Below are 20,789 nucleotides of genomic sequence, written 5' to 3' on the forward strand. Positions count from 1 at the left end.
TTCTGTTCAGCTCTTGTCTTTTCATCAAAAATAAATAAAAATTCCCTATTTCATTGAATGCCCATCTTTCCCCCTGAAAGATAATCCTTAATTTTTCTGGGTACTTGATTTTTGACAGCAGTCCAAGTTCTTTTGCCCTCCAGAATATCATATTCTAGTACCTTTGATCCTTTAAAGTGGAGCTCTAGGTCCTGCAGAATCCTGATTATGGGTTCTTGATATTTGAATTGTTTCTGACTGCTTGCAGTATTTTTTTCTTTGATCTGACATTTCTGGAATTTAGTTATGATATTTCTTGGAGTTTTCATTTGGGGTCTCTTTCAGGAGGTGATCCTTAGATTCTTTCAATGGCTATATTACCTTCTGGTTCTAGTACACCAGGGTAATTTTTCTTAATGATTTCTTTTTTTTTCCCCTGAGGCTGGGGTTAAGTGACTTGCCCAGTGTCACACAGCTAGGAAGTGTCTGAGACCATATTTGAACTCGGGTCCTCCTGACTTCAGGGCTTAATGATTTCTTGAAAGATGTTGTCTAAGCACTTTTTTCATCATGGTTTTCAGGTAGTCCAGTTATTCTTAGATTGTCTCTGATGGGTCTATTTTCCAGGTCAGTTATTTTTTCCAAGGAGATATTTTACATTTTCTTCTATTTTTTATTTTTATTTTTTGGTTTTGACAGATTCTTAATGTCTTGCTGAATCATTTGCTTCCATTTGTTCAATTCTAATTTTTAGTGAATTATTTTCTTCTGTTAGCTTTTTTATTTATCTACCTTTGCATTTGGTCCATTAAACTTTTACATTAGTTGTTTTTGTTCATTGAATTTTTTCCATTTCACAAATTCTGTTTTTCAAGGAGTTGTTTTCTTTTCCTAACTCACCAAAACTATTTTAAGGGCTGATTTTTTTTCAGACAATTTCTGTGTTTCCTTTTCCAGAGCTCTGATTTTCTTTTCCCAGTTTTCTTCTAACTCTCCTTTAGGATCCTTTTTGAATTCTTCCAAGAGAGCCTTTTGGGATGGAGACCAGCTTATTTCACACTTTGAGGGTTTATCTGGAGACATTTTGCCTTTAGTGTCCTTGGGGTTTGAGGCCTGTTCTTCCCTGTCTCCATTAGAGCTATCTATGGACAGAGATTTTTTTTTTGCTTTTTTCCTTATTTTTACAAGTTGAGGTCTGTTATTAGTGGAAAGGAAGATTGTTCCAAGCTTCCTCTACAAATGGCAGTAGCTTTGTGCTACCCTGCCTTCCTTATTGTACTGGATAAGTATGACCAACTCCCATTTATTATCCTGGCGTTCAGGAGCTCACTTTTGCCTTCTATAATTGTATTAGATGTCTCACAGCTAGTCTGCTGATGTACAGGCTTCTGAACCAGGACAAAGTAGCAAATGCTGCTGTATTTTGGCTAAGAGTCTCCCTTGAAATACTCCCTACATGCTGGGAGTTTTCTGCACTGGGTTTCCCTGTTTCTCTGTGTTGCAGCAGCCTTCCCCCCCATCCCACAATTGAGATAGACATATCCTGAAGTTCTTCCAAAATATCTTTTGCTGGAAATTTGTTACACTCCAAATATTTGTGGGTTCTGTCACTCTAAAACCTGTTCAGAGCCTTGATCTGGTATTGATCTGAGGGAAGCAAGGAACAGCTCAGACAAAGACCTGTCTACTCCCTGCCATCTTGTCTCCATCCTTTGCCTCAGTTTTTTTTTTTTAATCTTGCAAAACAAAAGTTGGGATAGGTGGCTTCTGAAGTCATTTCGATTTCTAAGTCTATAACCTTACAATGGTGAAACCCACCAAATGGTGAGATGTTACCTGTGTACCTCAGCTAGGTCTTGAAGGGCAGTCTCTCATCAGGGACTTCATGTATACATACAAACATACATAGGTCTAGGTGTATGTGTATGTGTATATATATACATATATACATATATATATGTATTTATATATACATACATATATATATGTATATATATATATTTCATTAGTTTGGGTAATTCTCTGATGAGAAAACTTCCTTAAATAATACAGATCAACATTTTCTCTGCAATTTAAATTCTCATAAGTTTTGCCAGAGCACTGAGAATTTGTGACTTGCCCAAAATTACAAACCCTCCATGTAGTTTTTATGTAAAATTTTTCTTGTCTTCTTGCCTCTTTTCAGTGACCAAATAAAGCCTTTTCTCATTCTAACTTGCAATATTTCTTTCTCTGGTGTACTTATGCCAACAAATGAAATCTTACACTGTTTTTTTTTTTTGGATTCAGTGGCTCAAGGTAAGATACTGACCATGATATAGTGATCAACAGGAACATGGCCTTAGAATCCAGAAACTTCATGGAGAAGCTATCAGATTCAAACATCTTATACAAAATCTGACATGCAAATAAGCTAGGAAACCATTACAATAATTTAGGGGAAGGGTATCAAGGGCATGAACTAAAGTGGGAGTTATGTTGAGTGGTGAGGAGTTACATGAGAGAGATGTTGGAATTATGATTGCTTAATATTTGAATTAATATATGTAAAACATGTTTGTAATTATGACATTGTATCTATGTATGTATATTACATGTATACCCATATATGTGTATATATACATATATGTGTATGTATGTGTGTATGTATGTATATATATATATATATATATATATATATATATATATATATATATATATATGTATATATTTCAGTATTGCAGTAACCAAAAACTGAATACAAGTAGCGAGAGGGACTTCAATCAAACTGATATAATGAAAAACTACAATACGGGCACTGAGGCCCTCTTCGAGACGGTAAGGGATTTTTCTCTTTCCTTTATTAAAAGATCTAGTCATCAATGATAAGTTATCTTTATATAGTATTACTAAAATAGATTTCTTATTGAACTAAATAATCAAAAAGTACCTATTAAGCACCTCTTTTGTGCCAGACATTATATTTGCTTATGGAGATACAAATATATAAAGAATGAAATAATTCCTGTTCTCTGTAAAGCTTACATTTTATTGAGGGAACCAACAAGGACATAGAGAAACATGTGCGATATAAAAATAAAGTTAATAAGTTAATATACAACGCAGTTTAATGCAAAGGAGTCAGAGTGAGCACTAAAAATAAATGAGAAAAGATATCATGGCCCAAACCACCTTTTTTTTTTTTTTTTTTTTTTCCTGAGGCTGGGGTTAAGTGGGGTTAAGTGACTTGCCCACGGTCACACAGCTAGGAAGGGTTAAGTGTCTGAGACCAGATTTGAACTCAAGTTCTCCTGACTTAAATGCTGGTGCTCTATTCACTACATCATGCAGCTACTCCCAAACCTCTTCTTAAAGGAAGAGAGAGATTCTGTGAGACAAGTAAGGAAGGGGTGCTTTCCAGGGACAGAGGTGTTTGATGAGAAGAAAATGGAAAAGGGAGTTTGCCAGGTCCCAGAGAACTGGAGGGAAAGGTGGTATGGGACATTTAAAGCAGAACAGCTTAGACTAAAGGCAAGAGGGAGCCACCAGAGTTGGGGGAGTATGGGAATCAATTGGTGAGAGTTATATATAAAAATGTACCTTGACAGCAATATGGAATATGGGATGTCAGCAATGTGGAATGATGGAGTGGGAAGATCTCTTCCTGTGGGAAGATATTTGGGACAAGAAAACCAATTCTGGGGGCTTTTATTATCATCTAAGTGAGAGATATTGAGGGTGTGTGAATGGGTTCTTTTGAGAGAAACTGCAATATTGCTCAGCTGATTGACCAAATAGGTGGATGTTTTCTCCAGTGATGGACCCATCTGTACCTGCTCCTCCCAGGTGACCCTTGCCATTGTTCTCCCAGAACTTCATCATTGGAGTTCAGCCACTATGTTGAATGGGGAGAATCTGTGTGCAAGGCATAGTGCTAGGTACTGGGAAAGATAGAATTTAGATGCGACAACCCTTTTCCTTACAGTAACCAGGGGACCACAAATGTTTCCATTCCTCTCACAAACTCATTAATTCTGAGACTTTTTCATCTGGCCATAATCTTGTTATCCCATCTTTCCTCATGCTTTACAATCCTAAACTCTCTTCTTTGCTTTCAGCCTGACCTCCAACTATCTCATCCTCTGTTCTTCCACAGTTAAGTCTTAAACCTGAATGTCCCCGTAGGTATCTTAGACCTGACATGTCAAAAACAGAACAAATTATCTTTCTTCTCAAGCTGCTCCTGCCAACTCTCCTTTTCTGCCAAGGGCACGGAGGCCCTCAACCTCAGGTTATCCTGGACTTGCCCCATATATAGACTCTCTTGTCATCTTCCTGTTTCAACCTTCCACTTTTTTCACATACACCCCATCCTCTGACCTCACACAGCTGCTCTCTGGGACTGGTTCCTCGCTACATTGCTGGATTATCACAAGAGCTCTCTGGGTAGTTTCACTGCCTCAGGTCTCAGCCCACTCCCATCCATTCTTCACTCAACTGCTAAAGTGATTTTTTTAAAAGCCCAGTCTGATTGTTGCTCCCTTACTCAATAATCCCTTTGGGGTAGCTAATGAAGCCAAATGATGCAGTGGATAGAGTGCTGGACCTGGAGTTACAAAGACTTAGCTTTCTGAGCTCAAATCTGGTGTGACCATGAGCATGCCCCTTGCCTCAGTTTCCACATCTGTAAAATGACCTGGAGAAGGAAATGACAAAATCTGGTATCTTTGCCAAGAAAATCTTAAATTTGGTCAGTCAAACTGCCTCAAAATGACTAAACTGCAAATACAAGTGTTATACTACTTGTACAAATGAGGAAACCAAATGTCAGAAGGGTGAAGAAACTTGAAGAATTTCATCCAGTACCTGGAGAAGTTGAATAACAAATATAAGTGGATACAGCCCAAATTACAGCTTGGCTGTAATTAAACAAATTAGCATCAAAGCTTGGCCCTGGTAATGATGACCATAACAACTAATATTTATGTAAGTTTTATTATGTGTCAAATACTTTACAACAATTACCTCACTTGATCCTCATAACAACTCTGGGAGGTAAGGACTAATATTGTCCCCATTTCATAAATGGAAGGACTGAGACAATCAAAGATTAAATGATCTGTCCAGGGTCACACAGCTAGTGTAGATTTGTACTCAGGTCTTCCTGACTTTAGGCCTGATGCTAACCACGCCCTTTAAAAATCTGTGTGACTGGGCAAACTTATTTCACTCTTCTGAGTCTGTTTTTTTCCCTTTTAAAATGTGAGCATTTAACTAGATCAGAGTACTTAAACTTGTTATTTTAGATATGTATTTTAAAAATTATATTTTGATAGAATTTGCTTCCTTTATAATCCCATTTTCTATATGTAAAACATGACTGAAATCTCCCTAGGTTAGTGTAGGACACAAAAATATATAGAAGCCCAGGACTAGAAAATCTCAAAGGACTCTTCCAGCTGTGGCTTTTATTGTACAACCCACAGCATGTTTGAGGGGCTGTTTGTCCTCTGCCACTATAGGAGTCGGAGAAGAGGGAGACCAGATCTTTGTGAATTGTGCAGTGAAGAAAATGTTGCCTTTTAAACTTAGAAAAAAAATACCATTCAATTTTCCACAGCAACTCTCACTTGGAATTTGGACTTTGGGGGATTTTGTTAATATATTTTGTCTAATGACCATGTTCTGGGGAACAATGGGTAATATAGAATGAGTTTTAAGCAAAGATTTGGATATATGATTATGTAATTGGCTGAACAATCACCATGATATACAGAGCCAACTAGCGAATGAGGGACTTCAGTGACTTGATGGCCACAAGTTAGGAGAGGGAACCTTTTGTTTTCTTCTTAATTATGTTTTTACTTGTTATCCATTAGTGTCTTCTGAAGTAAGAAATAGAATGCATTTGTATTTTTAAATGATCACTTTTCATTAAGTAGATTGAAATTAAACAACATACCCCTAAGAAGTGCAATTGTCATTCAGTTTTCAATGAAATACTGATGGGAGACATTGGCAGAGAGCACCTTGGGTGGATGACATCTGTCTGCTGGAATTGTTTGCGACCCTCCTGTTTATGTGGTCTTTCTATTAAACAGGCCAAACATTTTGTCAATAATTTATCAACTGTGTGTGAGGAAGTCTGGACGTTGGGACTCCACCAGACCTTCTTGTTATTGCTGATAATTGGAAGATGGCTTCTACCTATTGGTGGTGAAATCACACGAGACCAGCTATCTCAACTTCTCCTCATATTTGTGGGCACTGCGGCTGACATACTTGAATTTACTAGTGAGACTCTGGAAGAAAGTAATGTGAGGTAAGGAAGCGGCATTCTTGTGAAGACTTAGTGTACATTTGGAAAGGGAGATCTTATTTTATATCAGGCACAGACATAGTTTTTTTTTTTTTCTTTTCCATATCAAATGCCATGCTCCATATTGCTGTTCCTCACACACAACAGTTCATCTTCTCCCTCCACATCTTTGCTCAGGCTATCCTGAGTGAGTGCCTGGAATCTACTCACTCTTCATAGTTACTTCTTAAAATCCCTAGTTTTCCTCAAAGCTCAGTTCAAGAGTTACTTTCTGCTAAAGCCATTGGTAATCAATGTTTGCATCCATGCACAGACATTAGGGTATGTGTACATAGAGATATGCTGTATATTATATACATATAAATATACATGCATATATCCATGTATAATGTATTTATTATATATGCATTTATATTTATTATATATATTCACATTATACTTATATATGTGCATATTATCTCCTCCTATAAACTAAAAACTTATTGAGAGTTGGGTTTATTTTTTTCGTTATATCCTCTACACCTGAAATACTTTCAAGCACATGATACATTCTCATTGATTGACTGATTGAAAATAGTGGCAACTGAGAAAAAATAAAATTAATGTTAAGAAGAAAATAATCACATTAGTGAACATATATACATACAGATATTATTTAATACTACATAACATTCATACATACATTTAGATGAGAAGAAGCCCAGTTTAATGAATAGAGAACATCTTTAAAGTCAAGAAAAGCCCATTAGAGTCCCTTTTCTCACCCATTCTGGCTGCCTGACCTTGAGCAACTCATTAGGACTCTTAGTATTCTCAACAACTCATTAAGACTCTAAGATGCAAAGAAGGTGCTGACCTGAATTGGTAGAGGGACTTTGCTCACTTGAGAGTTCCTTATACTAATGAATTCATGGGTACAGTCATTATATGATTTTATATAATACATAAATACACACGTGTGCAAATTTTTCTATATGTCTGTCTATATATAGGTAAATATTTATATATATATATGTTATATAAAATAATTATAAATGCGTTGTATGGAGAGAATAGCTATGGGATGTGTGTGTGTGTGTGTGTGTGTGTGTGTGTGTGTGTGTGAGAGAGAGAGAGAGAGAGAGAGAGAAGAGAGAGAGAGAGAGAGAGAGAGAGAGAGAGAGAGAGAGAGAGAGAGACATACAGAGAAAGAGAGAGATAAACGGAGAGATTGAGATAGAGACAGAAAAAGAGAGAGAGAGAGAGAGAAAAAAAAGAGAGAGACATACAGAGAAAGAGAGAGATAAACAGAGAGATTGAGATAGAGACAGAAAAACAGAGAGAGAGAGAGAGAGAGAGAGAGAGAGAGAGAGAGAGAGAGAGAGAGAGAGAAAGATTAATTCAGACCAGCTTATAATGATCTCTCTTTTCTCAAGCTGGGTAGCTGTCTATTTTAGGTCAAAGTCTTGAGGTGGGAAAGAAGGTGGAAGGAAGCATTTCTTTATAGTCATGCACTAAATATTCCCCAGTGTGCAGGGAGAATGGGGAAGATAAACTTTGGGTTTAATCATTTCTTTAGTGTTTTAGTAATAACATTTAGCAATAGTAAATTTTGTTTTTAGTCATTTTTGCTCCAGGTGCTCAAAGACTTTTTTGGTAGAGAAGCTTATAAATTAAAATATATTGAGTTGGCAGAATGGTAGATTTCTTTCTTTTTGTCACTAGCAAATAAACTTAGAACCCATGATCACATCTGTTTATGGAACCATTTTCTTACCATTGGGATTTAAGTCTCAGACCTTGATTTTTTTCTCTTTGAGCTTGGGTTATTTTCCACAATGCTATAAAAATAAATTAGAATGAGGCTGATTTCTAAATGCGTGCTTATTATATGTTCTGCTTTTGGGGAAAAAACAAACATAAAATGACCTTTATACTTTAATTTACTGAATAAACAATATCATCTCAATTATAATAAAAAGTCACTTTAACTCACCTGCATGGGAAACATTTGTTTTCATTTATATGTATTTTTCTACAGCTCATTAAATTGATTTTTTAAAAAAACAAACAAAAGTCCTGAATTAAAGTGATATTTTGGCCTTGAAATTTTAGCATTGTTGCTATAGGCCCAATCATGTGCCCCCAGCTCTCATAGATTGCCCAAAAGATCAGAATGGGAAAGTGATGGAAATTGAATGGATCTGAATCATCTTCCAGTGAGATGTAGGAAAGAGAACTGGATTTAAAGTTAGACAACTTGAATCCAAACCTTAGTCTTGCTATTTACTAGCCTTGCTTATTTTAAAGCACATCACTTTAGGGGCCAGCTGAATGGTGCAGGGGTTCTCAAACCACGGCCTGTGGGCCAGATGCGGCCTGCTGAGGATGTTTATGTGGCCTGCGGGGTTATGGCAAATGGACTGAGGGGCGGAGACAGAGTGTGAGTTTTTGTTTTTACTATAGTACAGCCCTCCAGTAGTCTGAGGGACAGTGAACTGTCCCCCTATTTAAAAAGTTAAAGGACCACTGATAGTGGATAGAGTACTGGCCCTGAAGTCAAAAAGAAACGGAGTTCAAATCCAGACTCAGACACTTAACACTCACTAGCTTTATGACTCTGGGCATGTCACTTAATCCCAGATGTCTCACCAGAACAAATAAAATAAAAAAAAGAAAATCACTTTTCTTCTCTAGGCCTTACTTTATAAAGTAAGAAGATTGGCCTAGATCTGGGATTTATCATCTCAGGTCCATGGACTAAATTTTGATAAGAGTATTCCAACATAGTTTGTTTTCTTTATAATACTCTGTGTTTTATGTTATTTATTTAAATAAAATTGACCAGAATCCAAAGACTTTACTAGGTAGTCCAATGACTCATGATGGAACTCCTGGCCCCAAATATCTCTAATGTCCCTTTTCACTCCCCATCCCAGGAATCCACAGCTCTCCTATATACCCAGAGAGGCCAAGCAGCTTGCTTAAAATCACACAGTTAATGGCAGAGGTATGTAGTAGATCTTCTCAGTCCAAATTCAGTGTGCTTTCTTCTAAACCATGAAAATGGGTTTATTCAATTATTTAATTCATTTTGAATTAATCAGTTGTACAAATGAAAAGCCCATTGGAATGGCAGCCAAGAGAAGTGATTTTCAGTCCTAACTTTGACATTAACTGGGTATGAAATCTTTGATAGGTAATTTACTCTCATGGGGTTTCAGTTTCCTCATCTATAGAGGTTAATTTAGATATTACAATTCTGCAGTCAGTTAATCAAGCAAAAAGCTTTAAAAAAAAAACCTTACTCTGTGTCAGGCACTGTGATTACCATTGAAGACATAAACATTTCCCCAAAAAATTAAAATAAAAAAAACCTGATTCCTTCCCACAAGAAGCTAACACTTAAATGGGATTATAGTGGAAGTAGAAATGGCAGAAAGAGAACTGGGCTAGATGAAATTTACACAGAATAGATCCATGATACTATCTAGATCTTCTCAAGGTGTGAGTGGAGTAATGAGGAGAGAGAAAGAGAGAGAGAGAGAGAGAGAGACAGAGAGAGAGAGACAGAGAGAGAGAGAGAGAGACAGAGAGAGAGAGAGAGAGAGAGAGAGAGAGAGAGAGAGAGAGAGAGAGAGAGAGAGAGAGAGAGAGACCCAGAGACCCAGAGACCCAGAGACCCAGAGACCCAGAGACCCAGAGACCCAGAGACCCAGAGAGAGAATGGAAGAAAGAGCAGGCAGGAAAAAATCTCAGAGCTTCTCAAAAAATAGAGGCTACTAAGAGAACATTGATAGTTACTGACTCATATGCCTTGTTTGACATTTGTATGAATTATTTTTAATGAGAATAATCCCTACACAGATCAAGAACAAGTTGGCTCCATCTTTATCATCACACAATTGATTACAAGATTCTACTGTGTTTATTTTTGGTTGACATTTGAATCTGTAGAGCAAACTCTATCTTAAAAGTTCTTCTCTGCGCTTGCTTCGGCAGCACATATACTAAAATTGGAATGATAGAGAGTAGATTAGCATGGCCCCTGGCAAGGATGACATGCAAATTCAGGAAATGTTCCATAATTTTTTTTGAAAATTGTCCATGAATATGTGTTGAAAATAAAAAAAAAGTTTTGATAAAAAAAGTTTTCAGAAAAGCTTATCCTTTCCTCCAAACCTCATTCATATATTAAAGCAATGCAATATTTCTGGAAAGGTATCACAACAGATATAACTTGTTGACAAATCTCTAATCACTAATATCTGTTAATGCTTCAAATAATAAGGCATTTGTTTTGTGAGGGGGTTCCCAGTTCCACTTAACAGTCCTAGTTGAAGAGTTTTGTTTGTTTGTTTTACTGATCCAAATTTTTAAAGCTGGAGTCTGTGAATTTTTCTCAATATTTTAATAATTGTGTTATGATATGTTTAGTTTCCTTTGTGGTCTTAAGAATTTTATTTTATGCATTTAGAAAACACTTTGACAAAGCTTCAGCAGACTGCTTCATGGGTCCATGACAGAAAAAAATCAATAACCCCTGCTATGATTGGCGAAGTCATATAGATGCTATATTTCCAAGTGACACTGTGCTGATTTTGTAAAACCCTGAAACTTAATAAATGAGAGTTATAATCAGTTATAATCACTCAGAATTGTTGGGTCACCCACATTGGATAAAATTAAGTGGATGAAGGATGTCTATTGTCTAAATAATGCTGTATTGTCAAATAGACAGTTCATAGAGGTCATCAATTAGCTTGGAGACAGTCTGTGAATGGACAATGTGTTGAATTCAGAATTTCAGGAAGAGGAAAGTAGACTGCATTGCATTTGGTAAAGTTTGAGCTTCCATTAATGACTCAAGTATCAATGTAGACAAGGACCCATCTAGTAAATTCATGAATTTAACTGTGAAGTCATGGAATATGTCAGTCTCTGAAGGAATGAAATCAAGGATCACCCAAAAAACAATGGAGAAGATATTACCAGACTATGAGAAGTTATTACAAAAAGGAATTACCTAGTATAGCTGGGTAATGGGCAAATTAAAGAAATGTACCATTAAAAAACAAAAAGAGAGTGGATTGGTCATAGCAAGACAGAGTGAAATCTAATAGACCATATGATGATAACAATAATAATAGCAAGTACACATATATAACAATTTTTGAATCATTTTACCAATAATATCTCATTTGATCCATTGTTAACTTTCAATGTCAAGAGCAAATAAGAAGGATCCTTAACGTGTAGACCCCCTATGGTTGTCTTATTGAGGAGCATGGGCAGTGTCATACAGGCTGGGTAAGAATAGATAGGTTGTGGTTTCTGTCATTAGATAGAATGTCCATATCAATGAAATAACAGATTTATTGGTACATTGACCTAGACCAAATAATCTTTATGCTTCTATAACAGATAAATATAACAGAGATATAGATAAGGAAGAGAAGAATGGAGGTAATAGAACAAACAAATTAATAGCACGGGATGAAAGCTTCCAGGAGTATGGGTTTAGGACTGAAATAGATGTTAGATATCATCAAGTGCAACCTCTTCTTTTTAGGAACTAGACTTGAAAATCAGGAAGATTTCTACCTCAGATATCTACTAGCTGGGTGACTCTGGGAAAGTCACTTAATTACCTCAGGCTTCCTATTTCCAGGCTATAAAATGAGGACTCGATGGACTCTAAAGTTTTTTCCAGTTGTAAATCAATGTGAAACTGAGGCCGAGCAAGATGAAGTGCTTGGATCACCAGGTTATATAAGAAAGAACCTAAAATCTGAAGTCGAGTTTCCTAAATCCAAGTCAGGTCTTCATTCCATTGTAGTTCATGTGCCTCAAAAACAAATTACATGAATGGATGTAAATGTAAATCTGGCCATAAAAACCTAATCAACCTCAGCTAGGGCAGAAATATGCATATGGCGGAGATGGGGTGAACACATGTGGGACGAGAAGGCAATTGTCATTGAACATAGTGGTGGAAGTCACAAGGGACTAATCTGAAAAGGCTTCATAATATAAGAAGAAAAGTAATTCTCACCTGGATTCCATGTGGTAAAGGAAGAAGAGTTCTGTACTTTGAACTTCTGTACTTCTATTCAAATACTAATTCTTGTACTGTAGGATTTGGAGCAATTCATTTCACTTCTCTGAAGGTCAGTTTTCTGATAAATAAAATGAATGTGTTTGATTGTATGATTTCTCAGATCCTTTCTGGCTCTAAATCTATGCATTAGTGTCTTTGGATCCTTCTAGGTCATTCAGTTCAAACATTTCTACCACAATAGGTACTATTTAGCACATTTTGTGTGTTTTCTAAAGCCTACAGTTTAAAATATTAAGGAAGTCTCTCTAACTCCATTTATCATCTATGTTTTTATATATACAAGATTATATATAATGCATTACACAATTAATAAAAATGAAGTTATATACTGCAATTATATATCTATACCTATCATATATTTATATAATATATAATAACTTTCATCCTCTTTCATAACTCTGGGTGTTTTCTGTGTCCATTGTGCCTTCATTCTAGTTGTCCTAAAACTTTATCTTTCAATCTTGAAGAAATTCCCCTCCAATAATTTTTGCTTTTTTGACTTACATCCTTGTGACGTTATATATCATAATTCTTTGTTTCCTGTAGTCATCAGAGGTCTCTTCATGGAGACTTAGTGTGGTCTAGTAGCACACACACAAACAACTGATTCACTGATTCCAACATCAATAATTAGTCATTTCTTCTGAGACAAGATGTAGCCCATTTCCCCACTGAATATGTTCTTTGGACATGACATTGAACTTCTCCATGCCCAGACTACTATCTAAAAGTCAAACTTACCAGGTACTTTTCAGTCTGAGAGAGAATTTTCACACAAGAACTTTCTCATACCTATGAAATCAGAGGCCTGAGTAGGACAAAACTTTTATCATGTTTATTGAATTTTTACTCAAATCTAGAATAAAGTTCTTTTTAAAAATTTCAATAATATTTCATTTTCTAGTTACATGTAAAGATAGTTTTCAAGATTCATTTTGTACTATATAGCCAAATTGTTTTTGTCCCTCCTTCTCTTACCTCCCCCTTCCCTAAGACAGCAAGTAATCTGAAATAGAAGCAATCATTTTAAACATATTTCCATATTAGTCATGTTGTGAAAGAAAAATCAGAACAAAATAGAAAAATCACAAGAAAGAAAAAGTTTAAAAAGGTGAAAATAGTATGCCTTAATCCATATTCAGACTCCATAATTCTCTCTCTGGATCTGGATGGCATTTTCCATCCCAAGTCTACTGAAATTGTCATGGATCACTGTGTTGCTGAGAAGAGATAAATTATCATTGTGGATCATCACATAATCTTCTTGTTACTATGTACAATGTCATGATTTTGCTCACTAGAAGAAAGTTCTTGTAGTGATGTCATTCAGATGCGGCTGACTCTTTGTGACTCCAAGGACCACAGAACACTAGACCCTTCTGTCCTCCATTATCTCTCAAAGTCTGTCCAAGCTCATGTCCATTGTTTCTATCATAGTATCTATCGATCTCATCCTCTGCCATCATTTTTTCCTTTTGCCTTCAACTTTTCTCAATATCAAGGTTTTACTGAGTCCCTTCTTACTATATAGCCAAATTATTTAAGCTTCAGCTTCAGTATTTGACCTTCCAGTGAATAGCCTGAATTATTTTTTAAATTATTGACTGATTTGAGCTCCTTGCTGCACCTCTTAGCTTTCCTTATTATCCACATCTCACAGTCAATCAAAAAGCAATCAAGGTAAAAAGGTAGGAGGTCTCAATATCTGTGATATTTTTGTTACCTTAATCTTAAATCCTATTTTTCATTATAATTTTATTTGCCTTTATCCCTCTTCTTGTCAGATGTGCCATGGAAGGGAACCTCATCGAGTTGTGAGATGGGGGCTGGGAAGGAGACAGGCAAGTTGAATGGGAGAGAACTTGAAATAATAGTTAACCTAGGGGAAAAAAAAGATTTCAGACCCAAGGTTGATCATGAGTGGCTAGGCAAATGCAAAAATATTGGTTCCTTTTTTAAGTGCCAGGGACAGTGTTCAAAATATCTTACTGTTAACAGGTCTCCAAACAGAGAAGTGACTATTCCCTAATTAATGTCTCTGATGTAGAACTTATAAGAATGATTATTCACTTCAGGGAAATAGCAAATGGATGGATACCTAAAGAAATGCTTTCCTTATTTGTTAAAATAATTCTGCTTTTCTTTTCATTTTTAATTTGAGGAGGAGAAGAGGGAGGTAAGTTAGTAATGTCATTTATCCATTGTTTTTTCTTAATGCTTAGAAGAAAACAAAAAATTTTCAGAGGGAAAAACAGACAAGATGGACATCTTTGAAAGTGACTTGGTTAATTTGTTATATAAATAATAAAACATTTGAAAATGTTATAATAAAATAATACAACTATATTACAATATAAATATAATTATGATATATGACCTTGACAAAGCGGTTGAGAATCTGCTGAAAATTATCTATACATATGTTTTGAAAATAAAAAGCTTTAATTAAAAAAAATAAGTTGAAAATTATAATATCCCCAAGATTCAGTTTCCTCACTTGCAAAGTGAGGAAAATTTGAAGAGCTATTTGTGAGGCTAAAATGAGATGTAGATCTGAAAAGTAAATAGGAACTCATATAAAACAAGTCCATTCCTTGGGTATAATTTTCTTCTACAAAAGCTTTGGTGATATTTGATCAATGGATGAAATAGGGGGAAGGGGAAGAGGATCTTCATATTCAAGCATCTATTATCTATGAACAGTCATTTTTTTAAATTAATTTTTTCCATTTTATCTAATATAAATTTATAATATTAATATAATCATATTTATTATAAATATTTATTTAAATATAAATAAATATAATATAAATATAAATTTAATGGAATTATTAGCAACTAACCTGTATTGGGTCATTTCCTTCTGAAGTTCCCTCAGAATGATGGGATTCTGATTATTGCTTTTTTGAGTAGCTGCCCATCTGGTTTTGATGATTTATTTCTATCCTTTTTATGTTCTTTGGTTTAGACCTGTCCTGTGTACTGGTTCTTTATTGACCAATATCTCAGATCTCTCTAACTCAAAAAATCTTGAGATCTCAAATTTTCCAAAATTGTTTTTCCCAACCCCCCAGATATCCAAACTCACCCATATTTTGTATGAGTTCACATGTCATTCGCATATGCAAAAAGATGCATCTTAAGTTCATATACAAATAAAATAATCACTTTTAAAATTGTCCCAACTTATTTTGATTTGATGCTAATAAATATAATTGTTATACACATTGATTGTGATGCAGTGACAAGAAGAAAAGGAGATTGTACTTTGCTTTGTCCTTAACTGGATATACTTCTTTAGTTGAAGAGACTGAAGATTTGGGCATGAGGGGAAAAGGAGAGGAAGAGCATCCCCAAGTCTAGACAAATCCTAGAATTTTACTTTTCTCACCTGTAATTTAAATTAGTATGAGAATCATTGGGGAGCTAGGTAGCACCATGGATAGAGCACAGGACCTGGAAAGAACTCCCGTCTCAGAGACTTCTAGCTGTGGGACCCTGAGTAAAGGACATATTTGCCTTAGCTTAGCACCTGTCTTCCTGGGTTGTGGTAAGGATCAAATGAGATAATTGCAAAATGCTTAACCCAGTGCCTGGCACATAATAAGCACAATATAAATGTTAACTATTGTTGTTAGTGCTTTGCAGCATGCTTTTATTTCATTGTTATTAGTTTGCAATTCTTTAAAGAACTAACCTTTTAACACTGGGAATTGAATGTAAAATATTAGCACTACTGTCTATCTACCCAGGTTACTTATACCTTCGGAATCCAATACTTAACGTGCAACAAGAAAATTGGATTTACACACATATTATATCTAGGTTATACTGTAACACATGTAAAATGTATGAGATTGCCTGTCATCGGGGGGAGGGAGTAGAGGAAGGGAGGGGAAAATCTGAAAAAATGAATACAAGGGATAATGTTATAAAAAATTACTCATGCATATATACTATCAAAAATGTATAATTATAAAATTAATAAAAAAAATAAAAAAACAAGGCGATGAAACAATACATTTGTGAAAAATGAAAAAAAAAGAACTAACTTTTGTGGCTGAATTTGGCTAAGGGGTAAATCATTCTCACTAAGTTCAGAGAGAAGCAGCTAGATAGCTCAGTGGGACCTGAGATCAAATTTGACTTATATTTATTAGCTGTGTGACCCTGGGAAAGTCACTTAATCCTGTTTGCCTCAGTTTCTTCATCTGTAAAATGAGTTGGAAAAGAAAATGGTCAATGACTCTAGTATCTTTGCCAAAAACAACCCATAGGGGGTCATGAAGGGTCAGATATGACTGAAAGGAAGGACCAACAACAAGTTTCAGAGAGGGCTCATCTCAAGACTGATTGTAGGGTAAAGAACTTTTCAGTCTCACTAAATCTCAAAGACCGTCTGCCAGACTATAGAGATCTCATGATCTATAGTGTTAGTAGAAGCACTCACCCTAATGAAATTTAACTTGCCTCTTTCTCTCCCTCTCTCCATCTTTCCCTCCTCTTCCTTTATTTCCCTCTCTCTCTCAGGTCAAGTAACTTGCTCGGGGTTGAACTCAGTTCTTCCCAGCTCCATGTCCTGCACTCTATCCACTGTGTTATCTCGTTACCCCTTGCCATCTCTTATATGAGGATTTTCCTAGCTCCCTCTTCCACCAGTTTTTAATGTTCTCCACTGGACAATTCCATTGTACATGCATTACTTATTTGTTTCCTGTGTAAACACTATAGAATGTAAGCTCTTTACGGGGAGGGACTATTTCCTTTTTGTCTTTCTTAAACCCATGGCTTACACATTTCTTTGTTTTCATCCAGACTTTTAATATCATTGGTATAGGAAGCTCCAGGTGAGGATCTCTCTACCAATCCAAGATTGATTTCACCTTCTGTGCAGATTCTCAGCTTAGAACTTCCTTGGAGTTTGTTAGAGGTGAAGTGACTTATCCAGAAAATATGTGGCAAAGGCATGGTTTAAATTTGAGTCTTTCTGATCCTGAAGTCAACTCTTTAATCCACTGTGCCATGCATATAAAATAAACTTACTAAGACATATCAAGAGCTTTCCAGCTATAAGGGGCATCAGCCATTATCTGGTTCTCCTTCCTCATTTTATAGGGGAGGAAACAGAAATCTAGAGAGGAAATTCCTTGACCAAACTTGACCAGTTGTAATGAATTGAATCCTTGAAGCAATGAGGTGGAAGATTATCATTTCATCTTGTTCATGCATATGTTCAGCAACCTGCTCATACATCTTGTAGCTCTAAATGAGTACATCTCCACCCCACCCTAAACCCACTAAGAAACTCACAAAGCTGTGTCTGGGTGGGGGAGAATATGTCTTTCTGCAGGTATTCTGAAATGTTTTTTTTTTTTTATGAATATTTACAAATATTGTGTTTCTCCCAGAAATAGCCCTGAACTGGTTTATGCAATCCTTACCATTTGGAGCTGGAGCATGCTACAGTTTCCACTTGACCTTGCAGGTTCGTATTTGTTTTGTTCTGCAAACAGCATTCTATCTCTTATCTCCATGCTTTTGCCTGAATGAACTGCATGCCTGACATGTCCTTCTTTACTCCTGCCTCAGTTTCCTGAGCTTTTTTCAAAGCCCAGCTCAGTTACCATGTCCTTCTCAAGACCCTTCTTAAATTCCCATAATAAACACTTCCTCTCTCTGAAATTGTTTTCCTTTCTTTGTATAGTTTGAATTTACTTTGTATGCATGTTCTTCCTCTCTATTCCTCTCTCCTTCCCTTTCTCCCTCTTCTCTTATTCTGTCATTCTCTGAATGTAAAGTCCCAAGGTAGAGTATTTTTTATCTTTGAATCTCTAGTTATCAGAATAATGCCTTGCACATAGTAGGCACTTAATATTTTTAAATTTGAATTGGCCAGGAGCCTGAAGCAATAAAATGATGCAATATCTCTGAATGCAGTATGGAATCCTTTATTCATTCATTACTATTACTGAGAACCTGGCTACCAAAGCTGCCATGACAGCCATTATCATGACCCTAATGTGGACATTTTGGAAATTGTCAGTAACTACTTTTCATGTCTGCATATTGATTTTGAGTGATTTCAAGAGAGAAAGTGGGTAAGGGTTAGTGCAGTTAGGGAGGGTCTTGGATGAGTCCACAGTCTAGCAATATTTGGGAAATTTTGAATTGTAAAGAAATAAAGATAATTTCAAATACGTACTAAGAATTTTAGGGATTTTTTTTTTTTGGTGATGGACTTCAGAACTCAATTGGATCTGTTTTAGAATGGATCCAAACTGCCAAATCTTGAAGCCAAAATGATCTAAATTTCCCCACTTCATAGATAATGTGCCATGAAAAATCTAATTGATTATCTCATTCCATTCTCACTTATTACAAATGAGCATACTGAAAAGGAACGCTGCACAAGGGAAAGAACGAAGATTTGAAGCTGATTCCTGTGACTCCAAAATCATTTTCACTATTTCATGCTGATGACTAAGTTCTCGCCCCAAATGTTTAGGGTCTCTCTATCTCCCAATGGCCACTTCCCAGAGCCTGCCCAAGTCTTCACTTTGCTCTTCTCTGCTCAAACCTTTCTGGCTCATTCCCTTGTCCTCATTCACTCCATCTTCCCCATCACTAAAATTCCCTTTTCAATCTAGCATGGAGATGACAGATCTTATGTCTTTAAGACAAACTTCTTGCTCTTTCTCCCTCCTCCCTCTTCTCTCTCACGCACGCGCACAAACACACACACACACACACACACACAAACAGGAAAAATTTAAAGGAGGGAGACCTGTCATTTATTGAAGTTTTCCAGTAAGAGTTTAAATGCCAATCTATTGTCAGATATGTTGTAATGGGGATTCTTTTTGCGTATGGTGCATTAGATGCCCTCCAAGGTACCTTTTAATTCTTCACAAATTTCCTGAGATTCCATCCTTCTCCTTGAATGAAAAGCTCAGGGTAATTCTGAAACTTCCCATGGACTGCATCTCATATCTATTTCCATTTGTTAAATATTAGTCAATCAAGAGACTTTTATTAAATTTATTAAATTACTCTTTCCTAGAAACTGTGTGAATCTCCAGAGATACAAAGACAAATCAAAATAATCTCTTACTTCAAAAAGTTTACATTCTAATGGGGGTAACAACATATAAACATCAGAACAAAGAAGTTATATACAGAGTAGATGGAAACCAACTTTAGAGGAATTGGCACTATAAACTTGGGGTTCCAGTAAAGGCTTTGTGGAAAAGAAAAAAAAAGAAAAAATATATATGTAATTATATACATGCACACACACATGCCAGCATTAAGGAGAGAGTTCCACTTTTGTTGAAGCAGCAATGAAAGATACTTTTATACTTGGATGCCTCTATCATCTCAATGAAGCTTCTTCGTCTAACACTGTAGCTCACCATACATCTTAGGACTTTGCTTCAAATCTTGCTCTGATTGCTTACTCCCTATAGGCAAGTTATATCTCCAATATCTCTTGTTTTTGATTTGAGGAATTGAGATCCAAATAAGGGAAAGGATTTTCCCAAAGTCCCCTGAATCATGTCTGGGATTAGAACTCTGGTTTCTTAAATCTACACACTTTCCCCCATCCTAAGGAGTAGGACCCACCCTGCCCAGTTTCCTCATCTCTAAAATGTACTGATGGCATTTGAGATCTTCTCTAGATTTAAAACTAGAAGCTGTTGTTTCTTCTTGCCATCCTACCCCACATCAGTCATGTCCACCTCCTCCAAAAACATGAGGACTTTTCTCAAGTTCTCTTGGTATTGCCAAGATGTGGCATGTCTTCCTTCATCTCCCTTTCTCTCCAGCCACATAACTTCTCATCATGGAGCAAGATCTCATTACTCCATACCTAGAATGCTGCAATAGCCTTCTAATTGGTCTTCCTGACTCAAACTTTTCTCACTATTATCCATCCTTCATTCAGTTGCCAAAGTGATCTTCCTAAAGCTCAGAATTAAGCATATCAACATTGTGTCCCTTTTACCTTGAGGATCAAATATTTAATACTTTGGCTTTTAAATTCCTTCACAACTTGTATCCTTCCTACATTGTGAATCTTTTTATATATTATTCCCACTTCTCCTTGAGTCTTCACATACAACCCTTTATTTTCCTAACATCTTCTATTGGTCCTTTTCAAAAAATGAACAAACCACAACAACAAGTCTTTTAACTGGCAGTAATCTTTCTCACCTCACTTCTGTTTTCTCTCTCAAAATTGAGTTAACCTTCTGCAAGAAGCCTTTTGTGCTCTTCTCCATTTACATGTATAGATCTTGCCTATACATAGTTATTAAGCATGTTTTCTCCACCCATTAGAATGTAACCTCCTTTAGGTGTTTTCTTTGCACCCCTAGAACTTAATACAATAGTTGGCATATAATAGGTGCT

At 36.0% G+C, this 20,789-nt stretch overlaps 1 protein-coding gene and 1 non-coding gene across 2 annotated transcripts in view; both read left to right on the forward strand.

Annotated features, from left to right (window-relative positions):
* Positions 1-20,789, forward strand: part of TMEM26 (transmembrane protein 26) — a 67,974-nt gene that overhangs the window by 32,697 nt on the left and 14,488 nt on the right. The window contains exons 3-5 of the mRNA XM_074297029.1: positions 2,695-2,796; positions 6,060-6,280; positions 17,786-17,862. Of these exons, the coding sequence (XP_074153130.1) occupies positions 2,695-2,796; positions 6,060-6,280; positions 17,786-17,862 (400 nt within the window). The remainder of the gene's footprint in view (positions 1-2,694; positions 2,797-6,059; positions 6,281-17,785; positions 17,863-20,789) is intronic.
* Positions 10,243-10,348, forward strand: LOC141559327 (U6 spliceosomal RNA). Its single transcript, XR_012487375.1, has one exon. It is a non-coding gene; the product is annotated as a U6 spliceosomal RNA (small nuclear RNA).

The sequence above is a fragment of the Sminthopsis crassicaudata genome, chromosome 2, assembly GCF_048593235.1.
Source record: "Sminthopsis crassicaudata isolate SCR6 chromosome 2, ASM4859323v1, whole genome shotgun sequence".
Classification (NCBI taxonomy): Eukaryota; Metazoa; Chordata; class Mammalia; order Dasyuromorphia; family Dasyuridae; genus Sminthopsis; species Sminthopsis crassicaudata.